Here is a 22,302-nt window from a genome sequence, read left to right on the forward strand (position 1 = left end):
TTGCATTCTTAAACAAAATGTATATACATTAAAAAAATCTTAACCTTCTGTCTGAAAAAGGAAAAGAAATCCTGGCACATCGAAACTCATCTAGAAAAGTCATTATATGGTGGCTAGTTATTCACATAGAGCTTATTACATGCTTTCTTAAAAGCAAGCTCTTCTGGGAAACTGAAAATTAAACATTTATGTGATTTTTTAAAAACATTGGCTATGGTGTGAAGTAAGCTGTGTGTGTGTGTGTGTGTATGCACACACACATATCTAAAGGTCCCTGAGGCAGTTTTGCTCCCCTTTGTGGAATGGCCAGTCCAAAAGGGATGCTCCGAAAGACTATTCTCATTGGGTCCACCCAGGCTCATGGATGAATGATGCTACCGCTGATCAAGCTTAGGTTAGAATGAGACTCAGATCGAACAATCAGAACACCATTCTCCCCATACCTCCTAAAGGGACATCTTGGAGCTGAGTCTTATCCTTCCTCCACTCAGAGACCACATCCAAGAGAGCATTAAAATGAAAATCCATGCGCTTGTCAATAGTGGGGTCAGTTATTCTTCCACCTTCCTGAATTAAGTCACATCTTTCTCCAAACTTATGCATGCTGATGCCAAGCTTCAAAATAATAAGAATAAGAAGGTGAAAAGTTTTCCCTGGAAAAAATAGGTACAGGTTCTAAGCTGCAATCAGACAGAGCTCTTGTGGAGCAAAGGGTCAGTCAGGATCTCTCAAAAATACAGGCTGATCAGGGCATGGCCACAAAGGCAGGCAGTGAAAAACCAGCATGGCACCGGAGAATGGAAGGGTGCCAACAGCAGCTTCCAGGCCATGCCCTCCACCAAGATTTATCCATGCTTCAGACGCTAGTGCTGCGCACCGCCCCTCCCTGCTCTGACACCCCCTCTCCTCTGTGGAGTCTCACGGGAAAGAGCACACAAACGCACAGACACTCACAGAAGCTGAGGCTGAACTGACCATCAATCAATAGTTCACAAAAAGCTTTGGTCTTCAAAGAAATCAGGTAGGGTTGCCCAACGAGAGACAGGAAGCCCAATTAATTCTCAGATAAACAATGAATACTTTTTTTTTTTTAAAGTATAAATAGGTCCCAGATAGTGCATACAAAATATTCCATGGGATACTGGGACATACTTATATCAAAAAAAGTATTGGTGTTTATCTGAAAGTCAAATTTAAATTGGCATTCTGTATTTTTGTTTGCTTAATCTGGCAACCCTACAGCAATAAGCTAATTAAGTGGCCTGCAAATTAACACACAAATATAATTACAGACCAAGGCGGGGGAGGGGGTATTAAGTCTTCCAGTTCCACCTTCGGAGAAAGGAAGAACTGTAATTGTTCTTATTTACTTTTCAGAGGGGATGAGGGGGAACAAATCATTCTGGGTTTATTGCATGTTATCTAGAGCCATATTAATACTGCACACAAGCAAACTGAGACCATCTTTTGTTCACCTACAGTACAAATCTTAAAGAAACTCACTTGTTCACACATGAGTGCTACTGGGTTGTTAACACAGCCATTGACAATCTGGGCTCCTCGTCCCACTGTAACGCCTGTGAAAGACTTATCATCCCATACTCGGCCTCCGATTCTGTCTTTGGCCTCCAGGACAGTCACCTAAAAAGAGAGACAATCGGAGAAGCTGAAGAATATGGAACAGTCATCCCAAATGCAGTACAAAGGTGAAGTGACACAGTAAGATGAGTTTTGCATCTAGTTAATATATCATCATATTATTAGAAAAACGACTTTAAAAAGAAGGCAGTGTGTCAAGGATCCAGCAATTCCATTCCTGGGCGTCTCTCTGGACAAAATTATAATCCAAAAAGATACACGCATCCCCATGTCCATAGCAGCACTATTCACAATAGCCCAGATGTGGAAACAGCCTAAGTGGCCTTCGACAGATGAATGGAAAAAGAAGATGCAGTGCGTGTATATGTACACACACACACACACACACACACACACACACACACACACACACACACACACACACACACAGGAATACTATTCAGCCACAAAAAAGAACAAAATAATGCCATTTGCAGCAGCATGGATGGACCCAGAGATGATCATACTGAGTGAAGTGAGTCAGAAAGAGAAAGACAAATACCCCACGATGTCACTTATACGTGGGATCTGTGACACAAATGAATGTATCTGTAAAACAGAAACAGACCAAAAAAAAAAAAATCCCGTGTGATTCTAAGCATGACCCCAGGGGCTTGGCCAGCACAGACTGGTCCCACAGCCAGATTACTTTATCTCCTGCAAATTTCTGATGCTGGAGGTGGGGGAGCTGCTCTCCGGTGGACAGCCCTGTGCCTCAAAGAGTGACTCTGCCCTTGGTTGTAGAAGCTGAAAATGGGAAGCCTCTTCAGTCCAAAAGCAGTCCTTTCGCTTCTGGAGCCCCAGGAGCACTCCTTCAGATGGCTCCAGGAGGCTCCCCGAGCTAAGCATCTCTGAGGTTACTCAGAGGAATCTATTTCCTAACCAGGAGGGGTGGTTTCCCCAGAGAAAGGGGAGAACAACAGAGGTCCCCTGAATATTCTTCTTCCTTGGACCTAAATTCCTTATTTTCTCCAATTAGAAAAGGCTACAACTCGTGACTCTCCACCTTCTTTCTGACTTCAGATGAACCTAGAACCATCCATTTCCAGTTTCTTTTTTCATTTATAAGAGGAAGGCTGAATGTTAAAGAAATCTCCTCCTCCCCCGAGTTTGGCTAGAAATAACTTTTTTTTTTAATCGAAATATAGTTGACTTACAATGCTTCTGGTGTACCACAAAGTGATTCAGTTATACATATAAATACATATGTATACATACAGTTTTTTTTCAGGAATAACTTTCCCTGTAACATAATGTGAGTTTTCTAAGCAAAAAACACATAAGAAACCTTGGTCCTAATATCTACTGCTGAAATATACATATGGCCAATTAAAATACCTCACAGCTTAATACCTCTTAGACAATAATTTGAAATGCAAACACACTTCCTATAAACTCAACTCAGATTCTCCCGTTTTTGTCAGTAGTAAATATAGAATCCAAGACATAGATCTTGCATTCCACCAAAAGGAAAACCTCTGAGGCATAACCACTGCAAACTTTCTCATTTCTGAAACTCTGCCAGCAGAGAAGATGCTGTGAAAAATGTTGATTCTTTTAGCCACACAGAGCACGGAGAAAGACTAATTCAATTCTACCAAATTGATTTTCACGTTTGGTTTAATGGAAAACCAAAGTCCCTGCAAAACAAGTTTTTAAAAAAATGGAGAAATGAGTCAGACCTAGGAAGTCCCAGAAATCTGGGAGACTTGAATGAATCTAATGGAAATTAGATACTGAATTGCACAATTTTTTTGTAATCAACTCTATTTTGGCTAATTTTTAACAAGTAGAATAAGGCAATACACTAAATAAAAAGAAAGAATATAGCTAGCTAGTGGGAAGCTGCTATATAACAAAAGGAGCCCAGTTAGGTGTGTTGTGATGACTTAGGGATGTGGGGGGAAGGGAGGTCAAGAGGGAGGGAATATATATGTATAATTATGGCTGATACTCATCATTGTATGGCAGAAACCAACACACACAGAAAATAAAGGATTTCTAAAATTAATAAAAATAAAATGCATTTTGATATGAAAATAAGAAAGAATATCTTTCCTTGGGAAAGAAGGCTACCCCAAATATGGTAGTTTAGTCACTAAGTCATGTCCGATTCTTACAACCCCATGGACGTTATAATGTATGCAGTATTCTTTGCTAAAATCAGGAACTAGTTTCCCAGTCTTAGAAAATTTGGACCAAAGGAGCAGTTAACCATCTGTTTTTGCCTCCATGTCCCCCAAGTCTTACCTTAATTCCAAAGTTATGCAGTTGCCTAGCAGCTGCTAATCCAGCTGGACCAGCCCCAATAATGATGACTGATTTCTTTACGAAAAGAAAAAAAGAAACAAAAATCCAATTAGAGCAATGAAAAAAAACGTACTAGAAGGAGCCAACTGCCAAGCAATGTTAGTTCATCTGTATTTCTTTGCTGTCCCATTTGTAGAAAGTTATTTCCCTAAAGAACACATCAGTACTTGTCCTAAGCCATCCATCCTTTCCTCTTTTCTACCGTCAAGGAGAACAGTAATTTATATTCTTTCTCCTGAAGAAACACAAAATCTACAAAAGTCTTGCTAAAGCTTTTACAGCAATAATGTGAGTTTTACTTGTATTATTAACGTACAATCATGTATCATTGGTAGCAGCGCTGCTAGAGTTACCGTCACCTACGTTGTGGTAATCTTTAGGCAGAAGATGCTGGTCGGGGCCAACGCTGAGCACTCCTGTGTTGATGAGACCTTTCCTCGTCATAAAATAAAGTATCCTCTCCACCTCCTGCACGCATCGAATGCGCACGAGACCCCGGACGATGATGTGAGGAATACATTTCTGAGGAGTAAGAGCTTCCTGTGTTTGGAAATAAAACCAGATTGTTAAACTAACTAACCGAAAACAAGTCTTGGTTCCTCAAAAAGGGAAAACACAGAATGAACCACATGACCCAACAATTCTATTCCCATCTACGTACTGGAAAGAGCTCAACGCGTGGCAGCATTATTCGAGCTGCCAAAAGGTAGGAATGATCCAAGCGTCCATCAGTGGATGACAGTATAAAGCAAAAGGTGGTCTGTCCATACACGGAATATGATTTGGTCATAAAAAGAAATGGAGTACGGACACACGCTGCAACAGGGAAGAACCTTGAAAAGGTCATGCTAAGTAAAGCAGCTGGTTACCAAAGGCCACATGTTACATGATTCCATGTATGTGAAACACCCACAATAGGCAGATTTTACAGAGACAGGAAGTAGGCAGTGCTGTGCTTAGTCGCTCAGTCATGTCTGACTCTGTGCGACCCCATGGACTGTAGCCTGCCAGGCTCCTGCGTCCATGGGCTTCTCCGGGCAAGAATACTGGAGTGGATTGCCATGCCTTCCTCCAAGGGATCTTCCCAACCCAGGGATCGAACCCAGGTCTCCCACACTGCAGGCGGATTCTTTAACCATCTGAGCTATCAGGGAAGCCCAAGAACACTGCAGTGGGTAGCCTATCCCTTCTGCAGGGGAACTTCCTGACCTAGAAATTGACCCATGGTCTCCTGCATCACAGGCAGATTCTTTACCAGCTGAGCTACCAGGCAAGCCCAGAAAGTAGGCTAGGGTTGCCAGAAGCTGGGAGTAGGGAGTCACTGTTTCATGGGTGTGGGGTTTCCTCTTGGAGTAATGAAAAAGTTCTGGAATTGCATAGAACTGAGGGTTATACAACACTGTATATGTACTTAAGGCCACTGAATTGCACATTTTACAATGGCTAAAATGGTAAAAATGATAAATCTCACGTGCACGTTTTGTGTGGTGTGTTAGTGCTCAGTTGTGTCCGACTCTTGGCGACTCCATGAACTGTAGCCCACCAGGCTCCTCTGTCCATGGAATTCTCCAGGCAAGAATACTGGAGTAGATTGCCACTCTCTTCTCCAGGGGATCTTCCCAACCCAGGGATCGAACCCTGGTCTCCTAAACTGCGGCAGATTCTTTACCATCTGAGCTACCAAATAAAAAAACAACCTCCCAGGGTAACTGGAATCTACCATTTATCACTAAGACATAGGAAGACCAAAGGGAGGTCTGCCTGGTGAAGGAAGAAAGAAAGGAACAAAAGAGGCACACGGCAATCTCTGTTTTATCACCTAAGTTTCCCCTCGCAGAGAATGACCGATATGGGGAGCGTGGGTGCAGAGCACACCACAAATATATTCCTGACTCAATAAACCACACAACAAAGGCCATTATAGAAACCCAGGCTGCTGCTGGCCCTGGGATCTGAAAAACCTAGGTTCTCATCACTGATAAGATATAGGAGGAATGGACTTAGGAACTTTTCAGAAAAAAAAAAAAAAGAAAGAAAAAGACCCTGACTTTGTTTACCCCAGAAGCTTTGGCAAGGGTTGGTTCATCTCAAAGATTCCAGAGTAAGGCAGCCTCCTCGCAGGGTCGTGAAGTTAGAACAGGTTTGGGCCATGGGGCGCAGGGGGGAGGTGCCCACTCTGGCCTTTTTTCTACTTGTCCCCAACCCCCAGCTCCAAGAGAACCTGATCAAACACAGGAAGATGACTACAGGCTCAAAATACGAAAGAAATAACATGTACAACGTTGGCTTGGATTGTTGCAGAGGATTAAAAAATGTGTTTGTATTCATGACTTAAAGAAAAAATACTTAGTCTGACTCCTTGTGTGTTTTTCTGACTCCTTAAAAGCAACCATAATCCCGCTAGAGTATTAAATAGATACATCTTATGATCTTATTACAAATTAAAATAGAGACACACTGATAAGCAGAGGACTTTTTAAATCAGAGTCTTCCACGGTATAAGTCCAATTTCAAAGTCCACTAAAAAGAAATGTCAAGAAAAAGGAACCCAAGGCTGTTTCTGAAAAATGCATCTTCCTTCACAGTTTATTTACAGGAAAATTCTGACCACAGTTTTGTTTAGTTCAGCAAATGTTTACTACTTAGTTTAATACCTACTTCAAGGCTGCTGGAGAGGAAATGAGTAACTCTACCTTGCCCAGCCCACTCACCTGGATGTAATTCATATCAACTGCATTTACAGCTGTAACTTAATCAAATCATCTAGGGCTGGGGTCTAATTCAATGAAATACCAGCGCAGACCCAGAATATCTTTCTTTAACCAAGACTGGCAGTCTGGCAAAATGTTCCACATTCAGCAGTCACTCAAATAATTGCAGAAGAAATTAATAAATTGGAAAAATACGAGGGTCAGGAAAGACTTTGCTTAAAAAAAAAAATTGTAGTACCCCCACCCGCCCCATCCCCCAATTTATCTTCATCCCTTTCAAGGTAAGTGCTGTTTGACGCCCCTAATATTCATTCAATCCCAGAAAAGAACCAATCACTGGTTTCAGATGCTTGAGGATAACAAACTGAGGAAGAATCCTGCCCTCCGGGGGGGTTATGATTCAGTCTTTAATGTTTCATTCTTTTTTCTCCCGGCATTGTCATCGGAACTCCTTGACCCAACTTTGCACTGTACTCACTCACCAGAGAGTCAGAATTCTGGTGGCATATGGTCTGAAGCAGTGGTTTTCAGGTGGTGAGTCTTTGCCCCGTTTGGCAATATCTGGAGACATTTTTGGCTATCACACCAAGTTGGGGGGGATGGTGGTTGCTATGGCATCTAGTGGGTATAGGCCAGGGATGCTATCTAAACACCCTACAATGCATAGGAGAGCCCCCACCCAAACGTGTGGTGGAGACACACAGATCTAAGGAGATCAAGCCACTCCTCTAAGAGAAGTCTGTGTCCACGTGCTGCTGGCCAACCTGCCCCCCACTCACCTTGCAGTTAGTGAACCACAGGGCAAGGACGAGATTCCTCAGAGCCAGGTACATGGTGGGGTCCCGCGAATACTCTGGGAACTCATAGAGCTCATCCAGCTCCATCACGTCCGGCCTCACACACAAGGCTTTGCCGCACTCGTTGGGTTGGTAGAAAGGCTGGAAGTACCGGTTCATGCCTGGAACTGAGGGTAGAAGCAAAGGAGTAAATCCCACAGGCTGTAAATTCCAAATCTGGGGAAGCGTTAGTTGCTCAGTGGTGTACAACTCTTTGAGACCCCATGGACTGTAGCCCACCAGGTTCCTCGGTCCATTGGATTCTCCAGGCATGAATACTCAACTGGATTGCCATTTCATTCTCCAGGGGATCTTCCTGACCCAGGGATCGAACCTGGGGGTCCTGCATTGCAGGCTGATTTTTTACTGTCTGGGCCACCAGGGAAATCCGGGTAAGCTGAAGAGCATAAACAAAACTAAACCAGAAAGAAGGGCCTAGACAAGCTTCCTGGTCTGTCCTATGTAAATGCCTCCACTTCCTCTGTCCAATTAGACCTGCTAGGTGGAAATTAAAAAATATTGCCCTATTCTCTCTTCACAAATTCAATTTCTGTGGCACAGAAATTTTTTAAATTTTTTTTGTTAAAGAAAAACATGTGCTATAAAATCTGCCATCTTAATCATGCTTGAGTGTTACATATTCACATTGTTCTCAACAGATTTCCAGAATGTCTTCATCTTGCAATCTGTGGTATTGGAGAAGACTCTTGAGAGTTTCCTTGGACTGCAAAGAGATCCAACCAATCAGTCCTAAAGGAAATCAACCCTGAATACTCATTGGAAGGACTGATGCTGAAACTGAAGCTCCAATACACTGGCCACCTGATATGAAGAGCTGACTCACTGGAAAAGACCCTGATGCTGGGAAAGACTGAAGGCAGGAGGAGAAGGGGGTGACAGAGGATGAGATGGTTGGATGACATCAGTGACTCACTGGACATGAGATTGAGCAAAGTCCAGGAGATAGTGAAGGACAGGGAAGCCTGGTGTGCTACAGGCCACAGGGTCGCAAAGAGTTGGACATGACTTAGCAACTGAACAACAACTTCATTTTGCAAACCTGAAATTCCAAACCCAACTGAATGCCAAATCCCCATGGAAATATATCTTAAAAGAAACTATTATTGGAGTTTTTCTGATTAGAAGACAGGTTCACAGAAGTAAATAACAAATCACTAACCCCTGATAATCCTTGTGTAGTGTTAAACCCAGTCTAACCTACGTTGTTTCTAGGAAAGAAAGAAAAAAAGCCCCCAAAATGCACTGAAAAGGCTGTTTTTCTTACCTGCTCTTCAAGAACACTGTCCCATGTCATTAAAGACGACTTCCATGAACATACAATGCTATCTTATTTATTATATACTCCCCTATTTCTGGGCATTTTTATTTTATCCAATTATTTTACTACTATGAACAACACCACACATCTTTGGACTTACTTTTGATAATCTTCGATAATTTAGGATAAATTCCTACATCCAAAGAGGATCTATTATAAGGTTTTTCATTCTCACTGCCAAATGGCCTTCATATATGTACACACCGACTAATTAGCGTCTTAAGGCCTGCTTCATTCCACCTTCGGTAACACTGGGATTTATCATTTTAGTTGTGATTTTGACCACATCCATATTTTTAGAGGGTCAAGTGCTACTAGTTAAAACCTTAATAAAAGCCCACAATGTCAAAATCTACTTGCACCAAAGATCAAGTCTGTTAGTGTGCAAGAGATGATCTAGAATTCTCGCTCGTACACAGAGAATTCTGATGGAGAATTTTTTAAATCCCCTGAAAGTAAAGTCATCAGTCTGCTTGCCTTGACCTGAAGTTTTTTCAAGAGCGGGTCATTTGACTATAATTATCAATGGCATAATTAGAAGAAGAATGACTCAAAGAGAAGAAAGAAAAGTGGCTCAAGTCAAAACTTTCTTCCGGCATGTCAGGGTGAGTAGGCACGATCATCAAGTTACGAGGCTCTCCGACTTTCAAAGAAATGCTCATTAAACTCCGTAGGTACGATTCCTAGCCAAGTGTTACAGGCCTTCCCAATGATTAAGGGAAAAATGAACAAATGTATATAAATAATACGAGTGATCCACAGTAAAACCAGATTCATGAAATAATGAGGTGCTTTGTACTAAGTGAACACATTTAAAACAATCAAACAAAAAAACCCATCTTTTCCATTCTGCTCACCCACACATTTCCAGGGCAAAGTAGGGGAGGGAAGGCAGGGAGGGCCAGGCCCAGCTCTCACCCAGCACAGAGGGGACCGCCTTGGGGTGCTCCAGCTTCCCGGGGCTGGCGTCGCTGGTCACGCGGCGCGTGCTGGTGCAGGATGGACTCATGCCCACACAGTCTGGGTAGTAGGCTGAGAGCAGGGGGGCGGCCACGCTGTCTTTCAGCAAAGGAGGTAAGATGAGCATGGAGTACCACCAATGGTTGGACACTTCCGACACTCTCTGCAAGGGGGCAGAGCAAGACAAACAGGGACAATGGCGGACAAGAAATGGACCTGCAGGGTCCACCAAGGACAGAGGGTTCTTGCCCTGTCATTCATCCTCATTCATCCCCAACCCTTCTCCTTTGCCTTCGCCCACTCCTCAGTCCTAGGCCAGAGTCCTACAAAGGCAGATTCAGAAACAAAGTCCCCTGAGGAGACCTGGAGAGAATGTTTCTTAGGCCGAGTTCCTTCAGATCTACAGCAAGAAGCTCTCTTCATTCCCCCGCAAAAAAACGCCACCAACGCAAGTCTTTTTTTTTTTCTGGCTGCATCTTGTGGCATGAGGGACCCTAGTGCCTTAACCAGGAATCAAAAGCATGCCCCTGCATTGGGAGCACAGAGTCTCAGCCACTGGACCACCAGGGATGCCCCAACATCAGATAAGTCTTAATGGTGCCTCCACTAACTCTCCTGGAAGCCTAGGTTTGTTGAAGTCTGACATGAGGAACTTCCTTCTGTTCAGGAATCATTTATCACCTGGCCCTTCCCCCTTTTAACTGAGGATCTAAAGATAATGGAAACTGCAAAATTCAGCAAAAAAAAGAAAAAAAATTATCTGAAGTAGCAGTCAAATATTACTGCTTTTTGCTAGAGGTTACTAAAAATTTTTTTCAGAGGGAAAAATACATGACAATCAGCAAAATAAGATGCTCCGTGTAGACTGAAGAAACTATCTTTGGTCTTAAAATATGTGATCATATTCCAGATTTTGAATTAACATATGGAATCATTCGATCAAAGCAGCCTGGTGATGACTGTTGTGATAAAAAATAAAATTTACCTGCCTCTAAAACAACACAGCCAGAAATCCTATACTAGGCAGTCTTTGCTAAACATGATCTTGAATGTATGCTTCAGGAAATTCTAGGAATCTAATAGAGGAGAATCCTGGGCTCAGGAACCCTCTCACGTTAGTTCTCCAGTCTCCAAGCAAGTGCCACCTGCCATCAAACTGTGGTTTGTGAATTAAAGATGCATTATTTGCCCTGCAGATTTCAGAGTCCAAATCTCAGGCAAGCATTTTCTCAGCTTACTACAAGCCCCAACATCCCTCATAAATTATTCCCAGCTGCTTCACACATTTTTTTTCTTTTTTTGATGCAGACCTTTTTTTTTTTTTTTTCACTTATTAAACCTGCTACAATATTGCTTCTGTTATATACCTTTTTTTTTTTTCGGCCATGAGGCATGTGAGATCTCAGCTCCCCGACCAGGGATTGAACCCCCACCTCCTACACTGGAAGGCAAAGTCTTAACCACTGGACCATCAGGAAAGTCCCTCACACACTCATTTTACTTGCCTGGCCCCTGATGGCTTTTCAGTTTGCAATCTTTGTCCTCAAGGCTTATTTTAGGTTTGGCTACCCTTGACCAGCCTGGGCTGGACCAAAAAGAAGGAAAGTTCCATTTCATAAACCTGCCCCAGACTCTTTCTCAACTGATGACAAAAATAAGTAACTGGCATATGAACATCCAGGGACGACTCTTCTGAACTTTTTAAGGTTCTTATATCCCAAGAACATGGCCTCTGTCCTAAAGTTCAGATTCCTTGAGAGCACAATGGTCTGAACAGTAGGGGAAATATTCATAAAGTAATTTTTAAAACTGTATTTAAAGTTATTTTTTCCTTTCTTTCTATAACGTCATCTCGTTTACCCTGAATCCAGAAATTATTTGGGCCACTGCTTTACTGTAAAAATGCTCGAGGGTACAGCTATTTTTTTTTTTAATGTGGGTGTATGTGTGTGTAAGCTATTTATTTATTCTTTTTATGTGTGTGTCTCACACACCCCTTTATGTAATAGAACAGACCTGCCAGGTGTCATTTCGCCCTTTGCCTGAACATCAATCACAGTTCCTGAGTTTTGCATCTAGAAAAACTACAAATTAACAATCCTGAATCACTGTCATGCAGAATAACTCAGAAACTAATAATTTAAAAAAAAATCATCTTCTGAAATAGCCGTTGGATCTGGCTTATGTGGCAAAATCAGTCAGCTCAGGGAGCAAAGTTTCCTAAGACAAGCAACACGTGGCCAGGCTTTGCCAGCTGCTGCCCCTTCCACATCTGGGCAGAGATGGGACAAAGCAGTTACGCTGAGGTCAGAATAACACGAGAACCCTCTCACAGCTGAATCTGGGCCAAGACCATCAAATCATGGGCCTCTTGTTCGTTTCCTGGAACGATTCAAGTGGCGAGAAGGTCATAAAGTCCCCCTTGGAAAACAAGTATAACAAGTCTGATCCTTGTAGGAAGGCATGGTGTCAGTTTCTGCCCTTTTATTTCCTTTAAACATAAAGCGATAAAATTTTAGTGTTTTTTTTTTTTTTCAAGTTGGATGAGGATCACTCATAACACCATTCCTGCTAGCATTTTTATCACATAGTTATCACGGGAGATTAAAAAGCCTTTGATCAGCAACCAAATAAAGGCACTCATAACACTGTTACTGTGCTTTACTTATTGCACTTATCGCTGAAAGTGTGATGCTGGCTAATCTGAAACATGCAGAAATACTCACTAGATCCTCTGGGAGGGAACAATGGTCTGAGGTCTCAGGCTGCAAAACAAGACAAAAAGTATTAATTAGGTTTAATTATAAAATATAGTCTTTTTTTTTTAAGAGTCTTTAATGTGGACCATTTTTAAAGTCTTTATTGAATGTGTTATACTATTGCTTCTGGGTTTTTTGGCCCCAAGGCATGTGGGACATTAGATCCCTGACCAGCACTCGAATGTATACCCCCTGCACTGAAGGTGAAGTCTTAACGACTGGACCTCCCGGGAAGTCCCTAAAATACAGTCCTAAGTGTCAGTTTACCTTTAATAAGATATCTCTTTTCATCAATTAGACTGGAAAAGAGAAAGTGTAATAAAACACCCACATGAGTGAGGGTGCGAGGAAGACAGCTCCTCTTGAAAGGACGTCCTCGATGGCAACCTACAACAATGTGTAATAATTCTGGAGAAGAATCTGACAAAATATGAAACCTTTAAATGCATGATAATTTGGCATTATCTTGTATAACTGAAGATGTACATACTATGATCAGTTCCACATCCACAAATTCAGTCAGCCTTGGATTAAAAAATACTCCAAAAAATTGCAGAAAGTTCCACAAAGTAAAATCTGAATTTGCCATGCACCAGCAACTATTTATATAGAACTTACATTATATGAAGTATTAAAAGTATTCTAAAGATGAACTAAAGTATACGAGAGGATGTGTGTAGGTTATACGCAATACTATGCCATGTTAGACAAAGGACTTCAGCATCTTCAGATTTTGATACCTGCAGGGTCCCGGAATCAAGCCCTGCAGATATGACTGCATGATGCCCAACAATTCTAGTCTTGCTATACAGACATATCTCAGAGACATTGTGGGCTCAGTTTGAGACCAACCATTGCAATAAAGCAAGCATCACAATAGAAGTGACTCAAAAGAATTTTTTGGTTTCCCAGTGCATATAAAAGTTATGTTTATACTATACTATAGTCTATTAAGTGTGCAATAGCTTAAAAAAAGAAACCTGCACACACTTTAATTAAAAAATACCTCTGGTCCAGTGGTTAAGAATCCACCTGCCAATGCAGGGGACAGGGGTTTGATCCCTGGTCAGGGAAGATCCCACATGCCGTGGGGCAACTAAGCCAGTGTGCGAAAACTACAGAGTCCAAGTGCCCCCGAGTCCTTGTGCCAAAATGAAGATTCAGCACAGCCAAAAATAAATAAATACATAAAATAAAAATACTTTATTGCTAAAAATGCTAACCATCATCTGACAATACAGACTTGTCATAAAGCTTCAATTCGTGAAAAATTCGTATCTGTGAAGCGCAAAAAAGCAAAGTGCAATAGAACAAGGCATGCCTGCATTTTCTAGAGAGACGCTCGTCCACGTGCACCAAGAAAAGGATTAGAAAATTCTTGAAGAAGCATAGTTTGTAAGAGAGAAAAGCTAAGCACAAGCCAGAAGTCCATCAAGAGCAGCAGGCCGAAACAAACTGTACTACAGTCAAACAACGGCACAGCAATGAGAGTAAACTGTATGGATGCACCTTCCAAACGTCACAGTGAGTTGAAAGAAGCCATACCCAGAACATGCATGCTGTATTACGCCATTTGCATAAAGTTCAAAAGGAAGCAACATCCACAGTAAGTTGGAAGGGTAAGTAGGGACCTATAGCCATACCACCCTGAAAGCGCCTGTCCTCTCTGATCTCAGAAGCTAAGCAGGGTCAGGCTGGTTAGTGTTTGGATGTGGGAGAAGAGGAAGTAAGTAGTTACTCTGGGCAGGGGAAAGGGATGGACTCTTTGAGTGAAAGGCGGTGCAAGGGTGCTTCTGAGAGGCTGGTCAATTTCTTAACTGTTCAGTTCAGTTCAGTTGCTCAGTCGTGTCCGACTCTTTGTGACCCCATGGACTGCAGCACGCCAGGCTTCCCTGTCCATCCCCAACTCCTGGAGCTTGCTCAAACTCATGTCCATTGAGTTGGTGATGCCATCCAACCATCTCATCCTCTGTCATCCCCTTCTCCTGCTGCCTTCAATCTTTCCCAGCATCAGGGTCTTTTCCAGTGAGTCAGTTCTTTGCATCAGGTGGCCAAAGTACTGGAAGCATCAGTCCTTGCAATGAATATTCAGGGTTGATTCTTTTCAGACTGACTGGTTTGATTTCCTTGCTGTCCAAGGGACTCTCAAGAGTCTTCTCCAACACCACAGTTCAAAAGTATCAATCCTTTGGCACTCAGCTTTCTTTACTGGGACCTGGCTAAATGTGGACTCTGAAAATTCACTGAACTATGGCATTTTGACTTGTGCAGTTTCTGTTTGTATATTTCAATTTAAAAAGTTACCTATATAAACTGAAGACTGGCATACCATATGGTCTGGGAAATCTAGCCCTTGGAATATATTCCAGAGAAACTCTCCGCACGTGTGCACTAGGTAAATTGGAACAGGAAATGGCAACCCACTCCAATATCCTTGATGGAAAATTCCATGGACAGAGGAGCCTGGTGGGCTACAGTCCATGGGGTCGCAAAGAGCCGGACATGACTGAGCACGGCATTAGAAGAGACATGAAAGAACATGACACTCCCAAACTAGAAACAACCTTCACACACCTATGAGCAAGGGAACAGACACGCTATGGTAGATTCCCACAGTGCAAAATTACACAGCAGGGACAATTAACCACTCAGAGCTGTAGGCATCAGCATGGAGGCAACCCAAAAACCTCAGTGTTAAGGAAAAGAAGAAAGCTGCCGAAGAAGGCAAACAACAGGGTACAATTTCCAACCAACGTAAAATATGCAGAACTTCACATGTTATTTAGGGTTTCATACATATGTATCAACTCAAAAACAAAAAGCAGAGGAATAATAAATACGAAATTTGAAATACGGCTTGCTCTTGCAGGAGACGCAGAGGAAGATAACCACTGAGGGGCACCCAGGGGGTTACAGAGGCATTGGTCACGCTCTGTTTCTAAAACTAGGGGTGAGTGTTCAACTTCATCCTTTATTCCTTACACACAAATTATAAATCCTCTTGTGGGTCTAAGAATTATTTCAAATTAGAACAGCTTGATAGGACTTCCCTGGTGGCACAGAATATGAGAATCTGCCTGCCAATGCAGGGGACACAGGTTCTGTCCCTGAGCTGGGATGATCCCATACGTCTCGGAGCAGCTAAGCCCGGACGCCACGGCTACTGAGTCAGAATTCTAGAGCTCACGAGCCACAACCACTAAGCCCGCAGGCTGCAACTACTGGAGCCCGTGAGCCTAAGCCTGTGTCTGCAAAGAGAAGGCACTGAAGCGAGAGGCCCTCACACTGCAATGAAGAGTAGCCCCCGCTCGCCACAACTACAGACAGCCTGCGCACAGCAAGGAAGACCCAGGCCACCCAAAAATAAAAATACGTAAATAAAACCTGCACAGGCATGAAGCTATTCACTACAGCGCACTCACTGACGATAAACGTTTAAATGTCACCTAAATGCCCTTCGACCACGGCAAATTCATCACGATAAATCCATTCAGCGGACTACGTATTATACAGTCTTTACAGGGAAAGAGATCTCTCTGCACTGAGATGGAAGCATCTTCAAGATACATTAAATGACAAACAGTGAGCTCCAAACAGTGTGTGTTGTTTGCTACCATTCTTTTTAATGTTGTTTTACAAATAAACCTTTCCAGACTTTGGTCCTTGACAGAAGACCAAGCTGAAAACCAAAGGGCCTCTGAGTCAATAAACACCATTTAAATAAATATTTCAAAAGTTGAGGTTAATAGATGGTAATCAATCAGAATGGAGCTAGAGGGTCTCAAGGGAGGATTTCTTGGGCAGAGGGGACTTAAAAGATATGATATCATCCTTAGAGGCTATGATTGGCTATGATCACTCTGAGCTATACTTCTTTAAATCTTTAAAAAGTAGTTTAGATATTTGTTTCCAGTGCTTTAAAAAAAATGTGCCTAGCATAAATACATAATGAGAGCATAAAGAAAGTTCTAGTAGGATAAATGAATCATTAAGAGTTGTTATCTATTAGAGTGGGAAGAAAGAGATGGTTTAAAGGGGACTTCCATTTTTCATTTACAGATTATGTGTGTGCATGTACTTACATATACACCCATATGTTCAATTTGCTTTTTTAAACTTGAGATTATATTCATGTAATGCTTATGTAAAATTTAAAACTATAGAAAACAGAACTCCTAAATAGTCATACCATTTTTCTCACCAGTTTACTTTGCAAAATCTTCCAAATATGTTAATAATTATGAGTTACTTCAATAACATTTGTATCTTAAATCCCAGGCTTTGAAAAACTTGATCGTAAACGTCATAAAGCTTTTCAAATGTTTCTCATTCATTCTTTAAAGAAGAATTTGAACTAAGAAAATATTTTGCTGGTGATAACTGCATATCTGTGAATATATTAATACCACAAACCACTGAATTATATACTTTAAGAGGGAGAATTTTGTGAATTAAGTCAAAATTTTCAGAAAGGAAAAGCATCTTGCACCTGAGATTACAATTCCGAATATTCTTTAATGTACTGATAAAACAAGACATATTCTATGGATGAATGCTTTAACACTTTGAAGCAATTAGCACATTTTTAAACGCTAAGCAATTGTCAAATCTCCAAAGAGGCAGAATATACCAATTAACAAAGACTGCTAACAGCCCAAACATATTGTTGTTGTCGTTCAGTCGCTAAGTCGTGTCCGACTGTTTGCAACCCCATGAACTGCAGCATGCCAGGCTTCTCTGTCCTTCACTATCTCTGTGTTTGCTCAAACTCCTGTCTATTGAGCCCAAATATATTCATCCTTTTCTCTTTACTAACAGGATCCTAATTTCGATGCTGTTATGAACGATTTCCCTCCAATTATAAAATATAAAACATGCAACAGTTATGGAATATCTTCTTCCTTTGTCCCCACTGTTGTTCAGACTAGCTGTGAGATCCTGTCCTGGCCAAAGAGCTATAAATAGAAATCTACTGTTGGAACTTCCAGGAAAGCTCCTGGTTTCCCAGTAAAAGGAGGAGAGACTTGGCTTACGATACTCCAGCCTTTCCCATCTTTTCTGCTTTGAACTTGGAATGATGGGTGATGGTGCAATAATGATCTTGTAGGAGAGCTGGAAACTAGAAGGAGAATTCCCTGGGCAACTATACCAACTCTGGACTGCCTGCTTCTAAACTGTTTATAATGAGAGAAAAAGAAAAGCCTTAATCTGTTAAGCTATTTTAGTGGAGGTTCTCTTTATACATGGGACAGTACCATCCTGATACAATGACCAATACAATAAAGGAAAAATATACGTCATTACTACCAGCTGACAACTAAACTAATCCATCAATTAATTCAAACAGAAAACCAAAGACATCATACCTTAGCAGCAGTATTTGGTTTCATACCGCATCGGTAGGTCTTTGCTATCTGGGGAGTCAGCTGGATCTCCTTGGTAAGCTGCCTCCATTTCCTACACTCAGGTTTTGTACATTGAACCTAGATGGAAAGTAAGAAGTCAAGGTCAATGAGTTAGCGCCTCTTGAGTGAGCATTTCTTCTCTCTTCCTTTGCCATCTCCTCCACATGATTTGGGTTAACAAGTGTTCAGCATCAAATGCATGAGGTTAGGTGAAAGAACCCAAATGTAAAAGGTCACACACTGCCTGATTTCTTTATACAAAGCATCCAAAATGGTAAATTCAGAAAGACAGAAAGCAGATCAGGGGTTGCCAGGGGGTAGGGGTAGGGAGGAATGGGAGGTAACGGCTGAATGGGCACAAATCTCCTTTGTGGATGATGAAACGTTCTGGAATTGGATATTGGTGGTGATTGGACCACACTGTGAATGTACTGAATGCTGAGTTGTACATTTTAAAAGGGTTAATTAAAAAACCTTTTTAAACTTACTCTTTACTTGGAGGATAACTGCTTTACAATGTGTTGGTTTCTGCAGTACAACAATGCAAATCAGTCATAAGTGTGTGTGTGTTCTTTCCTCTTGAGTCTCCCTTGTGAATTTTTTGTGAATTTAAAGTTATGTAAATCTCACTTCAATTAAGAAAAATTTTAAGGTATGCATAGAATAGCTCAAATTACCTATAACATTAAATAAATTAGCAAATAATTTATTGAATGATGGTATATTTATATTATATATACAATCATGAAAGCGTGTTTTCAAAGAATGGCTAAATAGAAAAAATAAAGTTAATTTAAAAAAACCTAAAAGCTACTAAAAACTTACATGCAAAGTATGATTCTAAACCAAATTAGGATTTGCATACTAAGTGTGAAATTGTGTTTAAATAAACACAGAAAAACATGAACAAAGAAGAGAGATATGGACCAAACTTAGCAATGGCTATCAACAGCTGGTAATGAGTCTTTAGTTTCTTCTTTATGCTACAGGTCAAGTTAGGTGATTTTTCCACAAAAATAAAAAAGTGATTGGCTTTCATAGTTACAGAAAGAATAAATGTAACTAAAGAAAACTTTCCTAAAAATTGGAATTTTCATCCATTCCTCTTGCATTTAGTGCTATAAATGCTTTTTCTGTTTAGTTGCTCAGTTGTGCCCAACTCTTTGCTACCTCATGGACTGTAGCCTGCCAGGCTCCTCTGTCCATGAGATTACCCAGGCAAGAATGACTGGAGTGAGTTGTCATTTCCTTCTCCAGGGGATCTTCCTGACCCACGGATCAAACTCCCATTTCCTGCTTGGCAGGTGGATTCTTTACCCTGGAGCTACCAGGGAAGCCCTATAAATGCTTCACAAAATCATACAGTTTTATCTTTTTTACCCAGTAGGGGAGCTGCTGGTCTGCCATGAAAGCTTTGGGACTAGGTTCAGTTTTTCCATTGCTTGTCCATATTTTTTTCCACGTAGTATATTTGTCATATCCATCCTTATGGCTGAAAAACAATAAAAATAAATATATCAAACAATAAGCTATTGAGGTTTTCAAAACAGGAGGCAGATAGAAATCTTATGTGAAGGACTTAACTAGCCACATTATAAGGGGGGAGGGGTAAGTTATCATAGCATGCACAGAACAGGTTGCATTTTTAGTATCTAAAACTATCAAGAAGGGATGGTTACCTGTCTGTCCAGCACCCTCTAGCTGTCAGCATCCCCCACAAAATCTTTTCATTCCTGCCCCTTTGCACTGGCATAGAAGAGCAAAGCAGCGCCTTAATTTTTCAGAATTTGTGAACTACAGAGAACAACTGTCTCATGGCAGATACTTTCTGAGCTCTGAGTGTGCACACACAAGCATACACACATGCAAACTATAGCATCAAAGTTCTGGAACACCTGTAGTCAGTTCAGGTATGGATGAAACAGTGAAATAATTCAGTAACTCCGGGGAGGGGAGTGCTCAGACTTAACCATCTGACCCTCACCACTGCCCACGCCACCATCCCTTCCACCCCCAAAACTTCCAACAATCATCAGAACAAACCTTCTGTAGTAATGGTCAAAGCATTCATTACAGAAATGCTCCCCACAGGAGAGGTGATACCATCGGGATGTGTAGCCATTCTTGGCACATCTGAAAACAGCAAAAACAGATAGATTCGGTAACAAATAAACATGTCTTGCTTTTTCTGTTAACATTTATCAAACACCTCCTATGAGCCCATTTTGCCTTACCTTCACTTAGAATCCTAATGACTGGATATTACAACAGAAGAAATGGCTGACTGACACAGAACAATGCATGGGGAGGGCACAGGGACTTACATCTGCGGTACCCAGCTGCCTGCTCATCAAAAGGCCCTGGGACTTAGTTTTATCAGGACTCCATGGAGTGATGATATGGTTTTAGGACGTGAAAGAAGGGATGGCAGCGGGCTTGCCGCATGTGTGTGAAGGAGGGAAGTGTGGTCTCTAGCAGCAACATCTGGCCAGCTGGGATCGGACCATCCCGTGGGCAATCTGGCAAATAAAACCTGCCACACAGCCAATAATGTAGCAAAAGAACGAACTATAAAGCCACTATGAACACTAACACCACCACTTCTTTGTGATTTAAAAAAAAGAAAGAATTTGTTTTCCAGGTTTCATTGAATCTTAACTGAAGATTTCTTTCCATTGGAAGTAAAAGGTCATGCTTGGATCATCCCAACAAAATGGCAAGAGTGCAATTAGCGAGGTAGTTTGAATGAACCCTGTATGTATCTTTGGAGGCAGAGGTATGCTGTAAGAGGGAGAAAAGCAGCCCAGAGAAATAAGCAAACACTGGTCTCCGTAGGAAGCTCAAGGTTCTCCCTACTCCCCCCTTACCTCTTACCCCATCCCATCCTCAAACTATCCTCCCATTCCCAACCTCCAGAGGTACAACTATGGGGAATGCAATGTGAGCACAGGGGGTTGGTCACTGTGCAGAGCTGATACAGGCTAGTCTAATGGGGGAGTGAATAGTGGGGTATGATGTGTACAAAATGTACCAGCGATGTCTCTACTGCAGGATAGCAGTATCTCTATGTATCTTTAGGAAGACTATCTTTGAGGATGAACGCGATCATTGGCAGGAAGGTGAGGCCAAGACACGCCATCTAAACAGACCTTTCAGAAGTACTTGCAAAGCACACCGGACATGTGGCTGTACAGCCTGCTTTTTCACATTTCCTGTACTTCTTCTCTGACCCACCATCTTCATCCTCATCTGTCGTCTCCGTGGCCTTTTTCTTTGCCTGAGAAAGAACCAGCTGAGGTTAAGATCAACACTGGCATGGCCCAGGGTGGAGGTGGTGGGAGGTTTACTCCTGAAATCACTTCCACGTTAGAAGTTCTAAGTGTGAAGATCAACAGCATCCTGGCAGAGGGGTAGGGACTGACGATAACAGCAATTTCCTTGAGACTGCATTGTGTAAACAATTCACTAATCTGCTAGAAATCTGGAACCACCACTTCGAAAACAGGTCTCTAAGTAGAGACCGAAAATGCATACTAGCTTCTTTTAGGAAAAAGCTGTTTCAACTCTACTTCAATATTGATTATCTGACCCAGATAATCTAACCAATAAAAAATTAAAAAGAAATTTTTTTAGGCCGTATCATAAAAAATGAAAGCCACTTTCAAATTAAGATTGTTCTCTTTGCTTAGAGAAGTTCTATCCTCTCAGTATTGTAGATTTAAAAACTACAATAAAAATCTGTAGACAAATTCTAGAGAAAGAATTACATCATTCAATATTTTCCTTAAAAAAAAAAATGGCCCTACAAGAAAGATGGCAGCAAGTAAGCCATCAACAGCACCCAACTAACTATGAATGCCTATGAATGATATCAAGCCAAGCATGATCTGGCCCCAGCTCACATCCTGGAGGCAACCACACAGCTGAACACCTTGTGCTGTTTCACAGCAATGCCTTTATCTCCGCCAGATAAGCTTTTTTCCCTACATTCTATCACTTTATCACACTGGAAATCCCAAGGTGAATTTTTCCACTAGACTGCAAGTCCCTTGAGGGCTGGAATTCTACTCTTTCATCTCTAATTCTTCAGTCCCAATCACAATAAGTCCGTTGGCTCAAAACAGGGTCAGTGAATGAAGAAATAATCGATACCTGCCTACCGGAACTCCTCAAAGGAAGGCTATCTGGAGAATGATCAAAAGATGCTTTTTTCTTTGTTCTCCCCCGTGAGGTCGCCATTGTATCAGAAAATCTGTCAAGAAAAAGAAAAAACAGAAAATATTAAATAAGAGCATCTGCTAATACTTTCAACACTCTGGAGTCAAGTTATTAAGTAGTTTTGGT

The 22,302-nt window shown here is 41.6% G+C and overlaps 1 protein-coding gene across 2 annotated transcripts in view; it reads right to left on the minus strand.

The window, feature by feature from the left end:
- The window catches only part of KDM1B (lysine demethylase 1B), a 42,792-nt gene that overhangs the window by 16,163 nt on the left and 4,327 nt on the right, over positions 1–22,302 (minus strand). For both annotated transcript variants that reach the window (XM_015102829.4, XM_042237021.2), the window contains 12 exons: positions 22,111–22,210; positions 21,108–21,235; positions 20,002–20,091; positions 19,339–19,450; positions 17,920–18,036; positions 12,521–12,559; positions 9,753–9,957; positions 7,439–7,623; positions 4,312–4,488; positions 3,889–3,963; positions 1,504–1,641; positions 444–615 (listed from right to left, as the gene is read on the minus strand). In XM_015102829.4, the coding sequence (XP_014958315.1) occupies positions 444–615; positions 1,504–1,641; positions 3,889–3,963; positions 4,312–4,488; positions 7,439–7,623; positions 9,753–9,957; positions 12,521–12,559; positions 17,920–18,036; positions 19,339–19,450; positions 20,002–20,091; positions 21,108–21,235; positions 22,111–22,197 (1,525 nt within the window). In that variant the 5' untranslated portion in view covers positions 22,198–22,210. The remainder of the gene's footprint in view (positions 1–443; positions 616–1,503; positions 1,642–3,888; positions 3,964–4,311; positions 4,489–7,438; positions 7,624–9,752; positions 9,958–12,520; positions 12,560–17,919; positions 18,037–19,338; positions 19,451–20,001; positions 20,092–21,107; positions 21,236–22,110; positions 22,211–22,302) is intronic.

The sequence above is a fragment of the Ovis aries genome, chromosome 20 (assembly GCF_016772045.2).
Source record: "Ovis aries strain OAR_USU_Benz2616 breed Rambouillet chromosome 20, ARS-UI_Ramb_v3.0, whole genome shotgun sequence".
NCBI lineage: Eukaryota > Metazoa > Chordata > Mammalia > Artiodactyla > Bovidae > Ovis > Ovis aries.